This window comes from Erpetoichthys calabaricus, chromosome 9 (assembly GCF_900747795.2).
Source record: "Erpetoichthys calabaricus chromosome 9, fErpCal1.3, whole genome shotgun sequence".
NCBI lineage: Eukaryota > Metazoa > Chordata > Cladistia > Polypteriformes > Polypteridae > Erpetoichthys > Erpetoichthys calabaricus.
Window position 1 is genome coordinate 47413622 of NC_041402.2, and position 14595 is coordinate 47428216.

General features: G+C 39.1%; 1 protein-coding gene across 2 annotated transcripts in view; it reads left to right on the plus strand.

The window, feature by feature from the left end:
• The window catches only part of hydin (HYDIN axonemal central pair apparatus protein), a 365478-nt gene that overhangs the window by 41195 nt on the left and 309688 nt on the right, over nt 1-14595 (plus strand). For both annotated transcript variants that reach the window (XM_051931627.1, XM_028809423.2), the window contains exons 16-22: nt 834-971; nt 1994-2177; nt 6342-6483; nt 6631-6802; nt 8062-8769; nt 9187-9402; nt 14036-14253. In XM_051931627.1, coding sequence (XP_051787587.1) covers nt 834-971; nt 1994-2177; nt 6342-6483; nt 6631-6802; nt 8062-8769; nt 9187-9402; nt 14036-14253 — 1778 coding nt within the window. The remainder of the gene's footprint in view (nt 1-833; nt 972-1993; nt 2178-6341; nt 6484-6630; nt 6803-8061; nt 8770-9186; nt 9403-14035; nt 14254-14595) is intronic.

The window sequence follows — 14595 nt, forward strand, 5'->3', positions numbered from 1 at the left end:
ACTGATCTTTGAGGTCTTTTTCAGTTTTGGTTTTCATGTGTGTTTCATACTGTGGGTTCACAATGTTTTTGTGACATGCTCATGAAACACGTGTATTGTCCTGCCAGTCATGAGTATCTAAAGTGGATTAGCTAGACCGTAGCACAGACCCAGTCCACCTGCGTTTGTCACCAGCCGAACTCTCTAAGGTGCCTGCTGGCAACAGAGCTGGAGAGCAATTGAGAGACTAAGATAAAGAGCAAGCCAAGAGGTGCACGCGTAATCAAGAGACTGAAACAAGTGTCTGCATTCTAAAATTCCAAGATGCAGTTGTCTAAAACCAGGGAGCAAAACTATGAGTAAAGTCTAAACAGAATATGTCAAAAGCCAAATGGACGAGTTGTCACCAGAATCGAGACACTAGGCTCTGCAGGGTTTAATTTGTAATCTTTGACACTCTACTCAGTGCAGCAAGGAGTTATAAAGTGACATGGCATATAGTGCATCGTGAGAGGCAGCTCTTCGCCACAGTGGCGTGAGTCCCAGCAAACCAGTAACAAAATGCTAAAGCTGCAAAATGGAGACGGCCTGCACTTAAAACTAAACAGCAAAAATATAAATGACCAAAACTAAATAAAACACGCATGTAGAAACTCTCAAAATGATAGCGTATACTGCAGGGGAAGGGAAAAATGCATTTAACACTCAAAAAGATTTCAGACAAGGTGTCCCAATTCATTTGTTTGGTTAAGTAAGTTGTTATAATGGCGTATGCTCTTAAAGTAAAGACATGTTGGTTAGTTGTTCGATTGATTGATTACAGAGTACTTGATTGATTGATTGATTGATTACAGAGTACAAGTGCGACAGTTACCACTATGCTGCCCCAACGAAGACTAAGCATCAGCGTCAGTGTGGCCGGAGAGACGGGACTTCTTAGCTGTGTGCTCCCTGATGACCTTTTGATCGAGATTCTGGCAGAAAGACTTCAGGTATGAAAGAAGAAGATGCTTAAACTATGTGACTTTTAAAATACTAGTCAGTCACCAACCAAAAATGAAATGTGAAATAAAACACTGTCTTGTTTTGTTGTTGTACTTTACTAACTTGCTCTGTTATTTTTTGAAATTATTATTATTGAAGAGTTATTGAGAGTTTCATGGAGTGTCTTCAGTACATTTTATTGTACTGGCTAGATTCTTTGTTTATTTGATTGGGTTTTGTTTTGGTATTCACTTTTGTTTTTTAAATAAAGATATTTAAATGTTCCCTTTTCTTCATCCAAAATAATATTTTTGGCACATACACTACTTACTTTAAAACAGGGAAGTGTATTTTGTCGGAGACCTTGCATGTCCTTATTTTATGTAATCTTGTTATGGCCAGGCTGTGACATTGACAATATGCACATCTGTCCTTGCTAAGTTTATATGGAGGTGGCACCGGGTTGCTGAACGAGTCTGTGGCATACATGATTTATATTGTAAAATAGGGCAGAATGACATTGCTGATGTAGAAAACCATGGCCATATCAGTGATGAAATGTCCTCCTCCCCTTCTTGTGCATTGAAAAGAAAGTAGTTGAGCAGGAGGACAGGAAAACTTGTTCTTTTTGATGAGAAAATCTTGGGGTTGGGGCCAACAAACCCCAGCAGGATCCAGTATGTCTGGAAGATGCCACTTTGAGAGGGTCACATAGACCAAGAGGTGCACCAGAAGCAGCTATTGTTCAAAACCTGTTAACCCAACTGGTATTAATTGGAATAGTAGACTTGACCCACACAACCAGTGTCACCTCTGATATGCCATTATTATGATCTTCGTGCTTCACTGCTTAGTTTTAAATGCAAGCAAGCTGATTAAGCAGAATGTAAAATTCTTAGCCGCTGTGTTGAGAACAGACCTTATACCTAAAGCCATGTGCTTACACTTTAATACTCAAATGAAGTTTAAAGATGTTTGGTAATGATTATTAAGAAGTCCATAATAAATGCCGTTTTCTGTTTCTTGACAGTTAAACGATTGCCATCGAGGAGTTGTCTTTGACGGCCTGGAGACTCTTTACTCTCGCTCTCCATCAAGTGCTCTCTATGTTGTCTTGAAAGCTCTTAACAACCGCAAGTACATCTACATGGTTGAACTCAAACAAGACTACGCTTCTTTCAAAGCCAGGGAAAAGGCCAAGAAAGAGGAGGAAGGTAAGAGAAGAGAAGCAGCAGAATTATGAGACATTCTCGTCACTTCAAAAGTATTTTGAGATAAGAGGCTCTGTTGATTGAAAAAGTATACTAGATTCTGTTTCAGTCTCTAAGACATCCGTTCTATTGTATTTTATTTATAAGACATGCTATTCTCAATTATGTTTTATAATATTTCAGACTGAGTTAAGCATTTCATCCACACATTTAGAGACACTGAGACATCTAGAGGCATAAACATTATGTAATATTAATTAATTTCAGTTTCTCATCACTAATATGTATGACTGTCACATTCTGTGTGCAATTACAGGTATTATTTAGATTTGTCAGTGGCAAGAAAAGTAAATTCACTTAATGGGAATAAATAATAAAAACTTTAAAGGAATACTCCACACAAAAATGACATTTTTATATTGTAATGGAGCTGATAAATTATGTCAGTCAGGGATGAGTCCCCCAAGTATGAGCTGGCATTACATCACCAGTGACAGGGGCACCTACATAAATGGCAAGACTGCAAAGTCGCACGCTTTTCCAACTAGTGCAGCAAAAGACAAGCAGACCTTGTAAGGCTAGCATGCTGCCACAAAGTGCCACGTAAAGAACAGAGAATCCATCCATCCATTGTGGCTCTCTGTGCCTACACTACATTATGTTACTTGTCACATGTACTTTGTAGTGATGGCCAAGAAAAAAATGTTTTCATGCTGAATAGATATAACAGAGTTTCTGGTATAATCCGTGTCTATGATAAACAACACTGGACAACAGTAAACAATGTCAAAAAGTCAGTGAAAAATCTCCAATCACTCCTGACACATAATTTGCATGTCAAGTCATTCAGTCATATGCTCACAACATCCCAAACACATATATTTTTACTAGGTCTGGGCAAGTTAACGCTTTATTATAGCATTAACACATTAATTAATTAATGCCGACAATTATTTTATGCGTTAATGCAGTTTTTGTTATTATTATTATTTTGAAAGCCTCAGTCTCACTAGCAATCGATAGAGATCAGTGATCTTCTTGTTACAGCGCTTTTCAAAACGCCTTTACTAGAAGGAAAGTTAACTTCGTTGATTTGACCTCGATTCCCTTCGCGTGCATGAGTAGCGAAGAGCAAACCGCTTCTAAAATGGCATGTAGAGGGAAACCAAAGTGAATGCTCAAAGCAAAATAATCCGTGGATGACTTTTTTCATATTATCGCTGAATCGGACTCTGATTTGTCAGATTTTGATGCAAGTGATCTGGAGATGGAGATCAAAAACGAAAGTGAGGTACTGGCATCAGCTGATCGGTCCACCAGCTGATCGTGGTGCTGAACACGTTCGTGTAGCTAATGCACCTATGGCAACATTCACATAGGAGGACAGACCATATTGTGTCTCACTGCAACTGCCACAAAGACAGCCAGACACCCAGCCCACCGCGCATTCCTGCTGGCCATCGAGCCGCTGCAAACAGGCATCGACAGCAAGCACAACAGGCAGCAACAGGCGTTTAATGCTGATTTATGTGTGAAACCATTGCTTTGTGTGCTTTTCAGAAAACTGAGGTTTTTGGAAAAAATATTAGCCCTCAAAGAGTTGCTACTGAACATAGACCGTTTATGCTGCTCTCTGATAAAAGAAAATGTTTCTGCTGGTATCTGATCAGATAAAAAAGAAACATTTAGAAATGTTAACTTACTGATGCTTGGAAGGTGCTTGTTATAATGTTGTGATCGTGGCTCTGGACTCTGAGGGTAACTTGTTTTCTATAACAAACTAGATAAATCGTTAATGCCCTGGCAGTGGCAAATAGCTTTAGTTTTATATTTGATTTGATTACATTAATGTTTAAGTTGAGATTTACAAGATATATTTTAACTGCTACTATATAAAGGGAATACTGCTGTTTAAAAGCACCTTATTTGTTTAAAGTGTTTGCAAACCAAATACACTACTTTTGAGTTCATTATTGAATTTTGCGCATAACAATGTGATTGTCTGTGATTAATCACGATTAATCGTAGACAATCATGTGATTAATCATGATTAAAATATTAATTGTTGCCCAGCACTAATTTTTACTAAAATATTGTTAACTCTTTTAGGGCTAATTAATTTTTTATCATTTTGTCCCAGGGTTGAATATTTTTCCAAAAAACTGTTTTCTAAAAAGCACACAAAGCAATGATTTCACACATAAATCAACATAAAATACTTATTTATGACAAATGTCACTCTGTTTTATGTTCCACTAGCCCCTACCGTATGTACAATCTCATACTTATTACATACCTGTTTGTCTTATCACTCATAAGCTGAAAGGCACTTTCTCTTAAAAAACACAGTTTGTAGTAGCCAAGTGGCAGGTAATCTGTAGTGTACACTGGCACGCCGTGCCATTTGGTGAAGTTCAGTAGCCAGCTTGCCTCCTACGGATCTACGTCTGTGTAGTCCTCCCAGGCTGAGTGTTGCTGTAGATGGGTCAGTTATCCGAGAGTGTTCAGCACTACGATCAGCTGGGAACCAGTCATCTGGGGACCGATCAGCTGATGCAGGTACCTGACTTTTATTTTCAATCTCCACATTACTTGCATCAGAATTGAAATTTAATGTCAGAGTCTGCTTCAGCAATGATATGCAAAAATAAATAAATAATACACACTGAGTATTTTGAATTGCCCATTTGCTTCGTTCTCTCACCCAATGTTCCTGCCATTCTAGACGTTGTTGACTCTATGCTACTCACACGCACGCAGGGATTCGACTTCAGTCAATGAGTCTAACTGTCCCAAGAGCAAAGATTGTCTTTCTATAACATATTGGTGAGTTTTATTGATGTTTACAGCTTTTATCGCCCTTTGCCACCCTCTCAGGGCCTTGCGTTGACAAAAGTCAACATTCTTTCTAAAAGAGTTAAATAAACCACTTCTGGAAAACACTCTCATGAAGAAAAATGAAATGTATTCATACAGTACTGAGCATTTAAATTAAATCCCTGCCTCATTCATTGATGTGGAGTCCAGTCACTGCTGGGCTCTCTCTCAGAGATAGGGTGAGAACCATAGACAACTTGGAGAGCCTCAAAGTAGAGCCACTGACCCTTTGCATCAAGAGGAGCCAACTGAGGATGGTTCGGGTATCTGATGTGAATGGCCTGGGACCAGCTGGGAGGAGAGCCCAGGGAAGAGCCAGTGAATGCTGGGAACACCTTGGGATCTTATAGTATGAGTTGACAAGTGTGGCTGGGGAAAGGGATGTGTGGGCCTCTTTGCTAACACTGGTGCCACCACATCCTGGGAGAAAACGAGTGTATTATGTGACATGTGTAGCATGAGATTTTTCCACAAATGTATTTAATGTTGTTTGGTGTTGTCCAGCGTTGGTCACCATTAATACTTTGTTATCTTTGTTCTATATGAAAACGGGCGATTCATTTTTTTTGGTCATTACTGCAAACTACATGTCGTAAGTAACATATAAAAAATATAATTTTTGGGTAGAGTGCTCATTTAATCAGTAACTTTTACTTTGTTTTTTATACTAGACACATGCATGCCTTTTATAATGTGAGTGTCTGAATATTTATACTAATATGAGCTGTAAATATGAAGAGCAAAATAAAAGTAATGTGAAAGTAAAAGAGGACAAGTTTGATCCTCAAGCGGTAGAATCAAAATGTAATCCCAAATCATATATTTTAAACATGGTGGCTTTGTTTAGAATGTTGAGCTCAAAGACAAAAGTAAAGTCCCCAAAGCTCTACAAAGTGTAAATGATGATTCAGCAGTAAATCATGGCAGGCAGTATAGTGTAGCAGTTGAGGCTTTGGGCTGCTGGCTCAGTCCTCCTCTATGACGCTCTGAAAATCACTTAACATGCCTGTGTGCCACTTGTTAAAAATACATGGAAACAATTAAAGTAAATCTCCAAACCTGTTAAATGTCTTGAAATAATATTTCACTGTAGAGAAGAGCTGCATAAAACACACATTTCCTGTTATTTAATAGTTTGGTGTCAGATTTGAAAGGAAATTACAATGTCTGAATGTATAATGTTCATTCTTACCTTTTCATCATGTTGAGTCTCATTCGTATACTGTCCTAAAAGAATGAGGAATTTTCTTCTTAGAATTTGGTAAGAAGCTAAGCCTTTTGTTTTATCAGAGCAACTTCTGAAGGAAAAAATTCAGGCAGAAAAGGTCAGAATTTCTGAAATGGATGAGGAGGAGTATGATGCACTTTCAGAAGAGGAGAGAGCCAAAATTGATCAAAAACACCTTGAGGGGCTCCGGGAACGAAAACGTCGGTAAGTAGCCCTATAGAATATTTGTAAAAAGAATATTTGTAAGAATTAATGGTGTTGTATGTGAAGAGTATTGTATTGTACTGTATGCATCTTTGAAAGACGTCCATCTTCTGAATACATTTACGCATGGGAATTGTTGGCTTTTAGAGAGCTGGAAAGACTGGCAAAAGAACAGGAGGAGAAGAGACTACAGGAAGAGCTGGAGAGGCAGCGGATGGAGGAGGAAATGATGAGGAAGAAGAACAGAAAGGGGAAGAAGGAGTCACTGCTGAAAGAGGAGATGACCTCTGGCAAGAAGAGTCAGCTTGGTGGGAAACAGGTCTGACAGTCAAGCACTCATCATGTCACTTTTCTCATAGTGCTTACATTATGCTTTGTTCAAAATTCATTCAGAAACATTGATGCTTATTACCTGCCTTCTTATGGAAATACACTGTATATGCAATAAATTAATTAGGAAGCCATCTTGTAGTGCCCCTAAACTAAGAATGAACCCAAGGAGACCAAAATGCCAAAGCTTAAGGATTTATTACAGAAAAAATAAATTACAGGAAGGAATGAGTGACAAAGGAGCAAAATACAACGACAAAAGTAAAGGGTCAAAACAAACACTTTATGCCTCTTTTCCAAGTGCTTGTCCCGTCTTCTTGTGGTATATGGCTGGCCCACTTTCCTACACTGCTCAGCAGATCCCTGTCACCTTATTTCCTTTCTTGCTTCTCCTCAGACCCTGGTCATATGTTCTCCTGCCTGGTATAAGAGTGCACTGCAAATCACAAAATGGGTATGAGGCCTCTAAATGACCTATGCACCAGACCAGAAGCTGAAGACAGGCCTCACCCCAGGCAGTCTCACCCCAAACTCGACAGGCTGCTCTTGGCCTGATGAGACCCAGAAAAGGAAACAGGCTTTTAAAGTTTAAGATACTTTAAATATCCTTCAAAATATACAAAAATTCTTTTCAAGGGAGAGGAACTGTTAACCTCTGGCTTGAAAAGATAAAACAAAGCAAGTATCTTTATAAATGAAAAATATTCAATTGTGATTAAAAAAGAAGCAAAACTGGCACAAGGCAAAAAAGAGCCAAAAAGGATTTACCAAAAAAAGCAACCCAGACCAAACATACATAATCCAAAAATTGTTAAAAAAACAAATACAGAAGCAATGCATCTAATAACCCAGAAATTAATATTCATAATAGCATTCAAACATTAATTGATCACTGAAGGACCCTTTCCCCATTCTTGTAATGTATAGGCTGAGGGCGGTCCTTCAGATTGGCCCCCTGCCCCATTAAGGAGTTCTACCAACAAAATATAAGAAACACGGGAGAACACATGATATATAAGTAGTAAATAATACATAACCAGACTATCAACAAAATTTTCATAAGTAATGAAAACATAAAAAACTATATATATGAATTAATCAAAATTGTCAAAAGATTTGAAAATTAACACAGCCCACTAATTTTTTTAAACCTACACTCACACTGGACCAGCGTAGAATCACCAATTAACCAAACATGCATGTCTTTGGGAGTATGGGAGATAAACCAGCTTATCTGTCTTTTTTTAGGTGCCAAGTTCAGCTGGAGGGCGTGTGGACAATAAAGGAGAGCATTCCACGGCAGATCGGAAGTTTTCAGTTTTGGAACATCCAGACAGCTTGCAGACTGAGCGCAGTGAAGCAGAAGAAATTAACAAAAAGAAGAGGCTGAAGGACAACAAAATCATGGCAATTGAAGAAGCTTCTACACCTTTGGGTGACCCTGGATCATCGGAGGAAAAACAATACCCCTCAGAAAGCGAGAAGCAGCTTTTGCAAAGATTCAGACTGTATGAGCAAACCCAAAAGAGCATCTCTGAGACCCTTCAGCACTGGGATAGGGTACAAGGGATTCTAGCTTCTGCACTAAGCTTGGAGGAGAACATGCAAGACACAGAGGAGGCGAGCAACTTAGAACAACATCCAGTGCAGTCGGGCAAAAGAGGAAGAAAGGACAGGGAGCGGGAAAAAGAGCGACTGGAAAAGGAGAAAGAGAAAGAGCGCTTAGAGAAAGAGAAGACAGACAGGTTAAAAATGGAAGGAGATATTAAGATCCACCACTCTCCTGCCTCCAGTCCTTTTGCGGATGGAGAAAGTGGCAATACAGCCTTCAAAGAGGGGCTGCAAAAAGGCAGGTGGGATGTAGGTGTACCTCACATTGTTTTGTCAGTGACTGGTCAATCTGATCCCAGTGGGAAGAAGGTTCTGAGCAGCGGATGGCTGCCGTCCCTCAATGAGGTAAGAGTTCAAAATGTATTCCTCCTATGGTATTCCACCCCAGAAAATATTTTATTATTTTCATATCAGGATTCATCCATCAATCAATCCATTATCCAACCCGCTACATCCTAACTACAGGGTCACGGGGGTCTGCTGGAGCTAATTATCAGGATTCATTCTTTTCATTATTGAATTGATCCATTTTTGAAACCACTGTATAGTAATAATAAGGAAAAGAAGAAATGATTTGTGACCTGATTGCAATGCTCATTGATTTCAATGTGCTTATATTTTAGACAGTAGTACTTTCAGGCCAGTGTGTTTCGTGGGGTACGGCAGGAGGGCTTGGCTCCAGTCATATTAATCTATCGATGGGTAAATTCTATTGGTGAAATGCAATTTTGTAATAATTTGATTTGTATGATATCTTTACAGGTATTAGATGGCTTGGGTCTGGGCCCCAGTGGCCCACCGATTCCACCTGCCTCTATATTTTCAATAATACCGTATCCACTCAAACGTGCCCCCTTAAGTGGCCGGGACACCCTAAAACATTTTACTTTATTGATGCCATTATCAGAGGAGAATATTGAGGACAAGAAGGAGCTAGAGGCTGAACTTGACACAATTACCTCCATCTCCTCAGTGAAGGTATCGCATTTCTTTCATAGCACTTGTTTTATCATTTTACAAACATATGTGACATGTGTCATTATTTAGTTTCAGAGTTATTTTTTCTGTTTTTTATTTTAAACTTTTCCTTTTCAGTTTCTCACTAAAGGGTGTGAACACCACAGAATGTGTTTCTGAACTTGTACTTCTCATAAGAAAATTACTTTGCCCTATTGATTTTGCTCTGCATTTTTTCCAGCTCCATTTTGCTGTTTGTGAATAGCTGCCATTTCCTAAGTTTGTTGTATATTGTTGCTAGGGTGGTTGCCAACTTTGGAAGACCAAAGGTTGTGACCTGTGACATCATCAGGTTTACAGTATAAAGGTCAATGTCTCTCAGTTTCTGGCATCCAAATCTGGATAACAATTAAATGACTTTTCATTGGTGTGTGCTTTTGTGTTTGATTTTATGGTTCAGAAAACTTTTAACTTTTTCTGACTTGATTTTTGATTACGGTTGTTGGCTTTGTTAAAAACTGTGGTGGATTATCAAAATTAGACATGACTTTTGTTTATCGTTTCATCTTCTTGATGTTTTTTCCTTTCCTTTTTGTCTGTTTCACCACAGACATAATAACTTTCGATGGAGTTTTTCAGTAGACATCCTTGGGTTCTGTCATTTCTGCTAGCTTTCTTTGCAGCAATATTTATAATTATGGATTAATTGATTAGTATCAAGCAAACATAATACAAATGTTGCTCAATAAGAAGTCAGCTGGGATCTGTTTTGAATCGCACAGGACAGCTAAGGTACTGTAAACGCACCAAATTAGTTGTCTGCTTACTTTAGAATGTCACTGAGGAGTTGAGTGTCATTTCAGTTAGTCAGCTGTGACAATGGAGAGTATGTTCAGATTTGTTTCTTTGCTACCAGATTTACCAGATTCATTTCCCGTTTCATCACAAAACTGTGCGGTTTCATTCCAAAGATATTATATGGCAATCATTTACATCAGTTTTATTTTAATTCTGGAAGCTATTTAGGAGGTTACAAAATGGTGGACACCAGTGCCTCTCAGATCCATATGCTGGCCTGGTGACATCTCGGTTGGAGTTTCCATGCGTTTCCCATCATCTGTGAGATTTTTTCTCCAGGTGCTCCAGCTTTCCTCCCATATTTTAAACATATAAACTGGAAACTCTAAATTGTGCCAGTGCATATGAGCATGAACATGTGTACAAATGTGCCCATCAGTGGACTGAACACGGTTTGGTTTCTACTCTGTATCCAGCGCCGTTGGGACAGATTCCAACCCATCGTGACTACAGAGTTAGATTAATCAGGTTCAATAAACTGATGGATGCAATTATTTAGTAACTTTTTAGTAAGAACATTTTTTTAACATTCTTTCATATTGTAAGAGCAACTACAACTGGAACATCTGTTGTGATGGCACGGCTACTAGGAATGTAGCTCAGATGTACCAAATACCGCTGTTAGCTTTGAAGACTCTCAATACATTAAAAATTAGTGGCCACTCTGTAAGCATTTGGCTCCAGAACAGAAAGTGCGGCACAGCACATAAACCAATTGGTGACCCAACAAAAATATTTTGCCTCATCTTCTTAGAAAACTTGGAGTGATGAAAAATTTCATGAAAGTGATAAGGAAAGTATGTGAAGGGTTTTCATATCTGAGACAAACGCTTTCACAAAAAACTCATAACAAAATTGAGGATGACATCTTTGTTGGTCCACAAATTAGACATATTATCAATGACAAGTGGCTTGAAGGTCTGCTAGTGGGGTTGGAGGAATTTGCATGGAAGGCATTCAAGGATATTGGTGAGAATTTCCTTCTTAACTAAGAGTGCCAAACTGCGTCCATCTGGTTGACAACATGCTTGAAGCGTGAAGCAACACCCATGCAGTGCAATATGTCGATAAGGATTCAAACTCAGACTTCATCCCTGATGATCTTGCTGCAGTCAGTGACAAACATTGTGAAATGTTCCACCAGGACATTGCAATGATGAACAAGTGTTTATCAGGGCTAGTGGAATCCATTAATGCTGGCTGACTGTTGTTGGACAATGAAATGAGAAGCATCAGATGCTGGGAACAAATGAAAATCAACAGCAAAACATTTTAGCTCAATTGAACTAATGCAGTGTCAGCATCATTAAGCGAATAAATACTCTAAACTCAACAAAAGTTAATTTCGTGTTTCATAAAATTACCTGGTGAGTCAGACACTCTGAGATGCTATTTATGTTACACCTAAAGCACTCTATCATAATCACCAAAACTGTTTCAGGAAGCATAACTTTTGAAAAGATTTGTTATGCAGTGTAATTAATGTTGTTAATCGATAGTAATACAGGAGCCGAAATTAAATATTTGGTTGCCAACCAGGCCAACCTGTTTACTTGTGTAAGGTAGAAACAAAAATAACAGTCAAACGACAGCACTGTACTGTAATGAGCAAAAAGGTATAAGTAGCCATTGTCTTTGACAAAGCTGGTGTAAGCAGCGGTCAGGTTTTATGGGCAGAGCACCGTCTTGTGGGTTGCTCATCTCCTAAATTAGACGCCTGCCTTTATGGCGCATGGATCTTCTCAGAGCTGTGGGTGGAAAATGAGACAAGACAGCGGTGCGTCCCCTGTTGTCCCAGAGTAGTAGTGCTTACCTCTGATGAGCCCAAGAGATGACACTCAGACACACAGCATGACATTAAATATATAGATAGATAGATAGATAGATAGATAGATAGATAGATAGATAGATAGATAGATAGATAGATAGATAGATAGATAGATAGATAGATAGATAGATAGATAGATAGATAGATAGATAGATAGATAGATAGATAGATACTTTATTAATCCCAATGGGAAATTCACATTCTTCAGCAGCAGCATACTGATACAATAAATAATATTAAATTAAAGAATGATAATAATGCAGGTGAAAAAACATACAATAACTATGTATAATGTTAAATATTAACATTTACCCCCCCGGGTGGAATTAAAGAGTCGCATAGTTTGGGGGAGGAACGATCTCCTCAATCTGTCTGTGGAGCAGGACAGTGACAGCAGTCTGTCGCTGAAGCTGCTCTTCTGTCTGGAGATGATACGATTTAGTGGATGCAGTGGATTCTCCATAATTGATAGGAGCCTGCTGAGCGCCCTTCGCTCTGCCACAGATGTTAAACTGTCCAGCTCCATGCCAACAATAGAGCCTGCCTTCCTCACCAGTTTGTCCATGCGTGAGGCGTCTTTCCTCTTAATGCTGCCTCCCCAGCACACCACTGCGTAGAAGAGGGCGCTCGCCACAACTGTTTGATAGAACATCTGCAGCATCTTATTGCAGATGTTGAAGGAAGCCAGCCTTCTAAGGAAGTATAACCGGCTCTGTCCGTTTCTTGCACAGCGCATCAGTATTGGCAGTCCAGTCTAATTTATCATCCAGCTGCACTCCCAGATATTTATAGGTCTGCACCATCTGCACACAGTCACCTTTGATGATCACTGGGTCTATGAGGGGTCTGGGCCTCCTAAAATCCACCACCAGCTCCTTGGTTTTGCTGGTGTTCAGGTGTAGGTGGTTTGAGTCGCACCATTTAACAAAGTCATTGATTAGGTCCCTATACTCCTCCTCCAGCCCATTATATATTCATTACTGATGGTAATACACTTTTTGTGCAAAGCTAAATTTGGCAATAATCCCTATACCATGACTCTCACTGTACCAATATTCCAGTGGGTATAATTCCAGAGTAGGTTGTTCACTCCGTTTTCCCATTCAGTGTGATCAGACACTCATTTGTTATACCTGCCCTGATACTTAGATTAGAAAAGATTCACAGACAGTTACAGACACCAAAAGCCTCAGCAGCCAAAACACAATACACACATGTGGAAAACATATGGCAAATTTGAAGAATAAATGACACATAAACAGGCTGGGAACAAGGAAACGCATATGTTCATGCCTACTGTGTTCTCAGTATATCTTCCTTACATTAAATTCTCATATGACTAATTCTGACATTACACTTAGTGTAGTATTATAGCACACATGCTGCGTTTACAGAGTGAAATTTCAGCACCTACCTTGTTATTTTATCGTTCTGTGTCTTCCTTTAGTATGGACTTTTTGCAGTTGTTGAAATGCTACGATTTTTTTTTCCTATTCTTTTGAAGTGAAAGCCTTATTATTAAAAAAAATGTTTTGTCATAAGAATACACAGTTCTGTTAGGTTGTGGTGGGAGCACAACTGTCAGAATCTTCTTCAGGTTGCCAATTCTGTTAGGAGGGCATGGCTTCTGTAGCCTCTTTGACTGCAACTGATCCACAAACTAAGGAACTAAAACACAAGAGCTTTGTAATTTCACAATCAAAACTTCTTTACAGATCACAGGTGTGTGCCGAGATATTTTATGTGCCTCACATTTGCTACAATGAAGCACTGCCGGCTCTCAACAAAATCACACTTTAAAACAGTGGGCACTCTTGATGTTATGCGTATCGTGTGGCCTACTGAGCAGCAATCACACGTGAATTTATTTATGTGGGAAGTGCTTTGATTACACTTTACAGTGGGGAGCCACCCAGGTGTTTCTTTTAGAAACAGGCAACTAACAGATGAATTTCTTTGTGATTCCAGGAGGATCAAGTGACCCCCACCAAAGGTCGAGCAAAAAAAGACAAACCTGAAGCAGGACGAGACAGTCAAAAGGAAAAGGAGAAACACCGTCCTTCAGGCACCAAGAAAAGTGTTCGAGGAAGTGAGTCTCGCTCGCCTCTGTTAGGAGCACTGACTCCGCTTTCGGATGCCGACCAAAGCAGTTACAACTTGGAGACACTCCAAGAAAAAGGAAATAGGTAAATACAGCAACGCCATCTCTTTTAAGCTCACAGTGTTAATGAAAAACAAAACATGTTTGTGAATTGCTAGGCTTTTTATATGTCGTGCGTGTTCTGTATATATACCGTATGCCTGTTTACATAGCTAGACAGACAGACATGAAAGGCACTGTTTGATAGATAGATAGATAGATAGATAGATAGATAGATAGATAGATAGATAGATAGATAGATAGATAGATAGATAGATAGATAGATAGATAGATAGATAGATAGATAGATAGATAGATAGATAGATAGATAGATAGATAGATAGATTGTCCTCAACAAAGTTGCACATATGATGACATGCTATATATC